At 51.3% G+C, this 1,475-nt stretch overlaps 1 protein-coding gene across 1 annotated transcript; it reads left to right on the forward strand.

Moving 5' to 3' along the window:
• The first annotated feature begins 276 nt into the window (after nucleotides 1–276).
• On the forward strand, nucleotides 277–1,242 carry LOC110302902 (olfactory receptor 12-like). The gene has a single exon (XM_021173709.1). It carries the CDS (start codon nucleotides 277–279, stop codon nucleotides 1,240–1,242), a length of 966 nt encoding a protein of 321 aa, XP_021029368.1.
• Nucleotides 1,243–1,475: the final 233 nt, after the last annotated feature.

Here is a 1,475-nt window from a genome sequence, read left to right on the forward strand (position 1 = left end):
CCTGAGAGTCACTCAACTCAGAAACCCTCTTTGTATCCTCAGAGCTCAGCTCAGGCTTCTGCACAGACGGGGCTCAGCACATCCTTAGGAACTAAGTACCTCAGAGGAGATACCCTCTTTCAGGCCACACTGGTCCACCTGGAAGGCGATCCAGGCCTCCGGGCTTGTGAACAGTATGTCACAGATGCATCTCAGCACTCCATGGGACAGGTGCCTTTAGAGTTGAGGACTGTTTCCCTTCTGCCTCCACCTTCCTCTCTTCAGCTGACCCCACTCATGGCCACAGCTGTCTACAGAAATGGAAGCCTCACTCCAGTGTCCTTGCAGGCCTTCGTGCTGGTGGGATTTGAGGGAGGTGCAGAGACCCAGGCCCTGCTCTTTGTTGTCTTCCTTGTCCTGTATATGGTGACCGTCCTGGGCAACCTCACCATGATCGTGGTCATCACCCTGGATGCCCGCCTGCACTCCCCCATGTACTTCTTCCTCAAGAACCTGTCCTTTGTCGACCTCTGCTACTCCTCTGCCATTGCCCCCAAAGCAATGGCCAACTTCTATTCCTCCAAAGTCATTGGAGTTGCTGGTTGTGCTGCACAGCTGTTTTTCTTCTCCTTTCTGGGAACAAGTGAGGCTTTACTTCTTGCTGTGATGGCCTATGACCGCTTCATGGCCATCTGCAGTCCTCTGCACTACCCAGTGACCATGTCCTCCACAGTCTGTGCTTGCCTTGTGCTGGCTGCCTACTTTGGAGGTTGCCTCAACTCCATTGTGGAGACCAGCCTCACTTTTCAACTTCCCTTCTGTGGCTCCAATCACATCGACCATTTCTTCTGTGATGTGCCCCCACTACTCCAGATTGCCTGTGCCAACACCTCCGTCAATGAGCTGGTAATGTTTGCCATCTGTGGTTTCATTCTAATGGGGGCAACATTAGTCATCCTGATTTCATATGGCTACATCACTGTGACCATCCTCAGCATGCACTCGGGATCCAGGAGGCACAAGGTCTTCTCTACCTGTGGCTCCCATTTGACAGCTGTGTCCTTGTTTTATGGAACTGGGATTGCTATATATGGCCAGCCAGGAGGTTTGGCATCTAAAGAGCAAGGCAAGGTGGTCTCCATCTTCTACACCCTGGTCATCCCCATGCTCAACCCCCTCATCTACAGTCTGCGGAACAAGGATGTGAAGGACGCCCTGGGGAGGCTGAGACAGAGACAGAGACAGAAACATGCAGCCATGTAAAGGAAGGCATCCTGGAGATAGAAGGAAGGGCTTTGTGGAAGACAATCTCATCACTAGGGCAGTTTATATGTGTTTTGAATCTTGTTTTCTTGCTTAACTTCCTGCATACTTTCCTCCTCCTGGCATTTATGTGCGATTTCTTCCATCCTCTTGTATGCTGGGAGCAGCATAGTCTCTCAGGATAGACCCCTGTATTAGGACAATTATCTACAAGGATGAGGCTGCTCCTTGGA

Source organism: Mus caroli, chromosome 1, assembly GCF_900094665.2.
Source record: "Mus caroli chromosome 1, CAROLI_EIJ_v1.1, whole genome shotgun sequence".
NCBI classification, from domain to species: domain Eukaryota; kingdom Metazoa; phylum Chordata; class Mammalia; order Rodentia; family Muridae; genus Mus; species Mus caroli.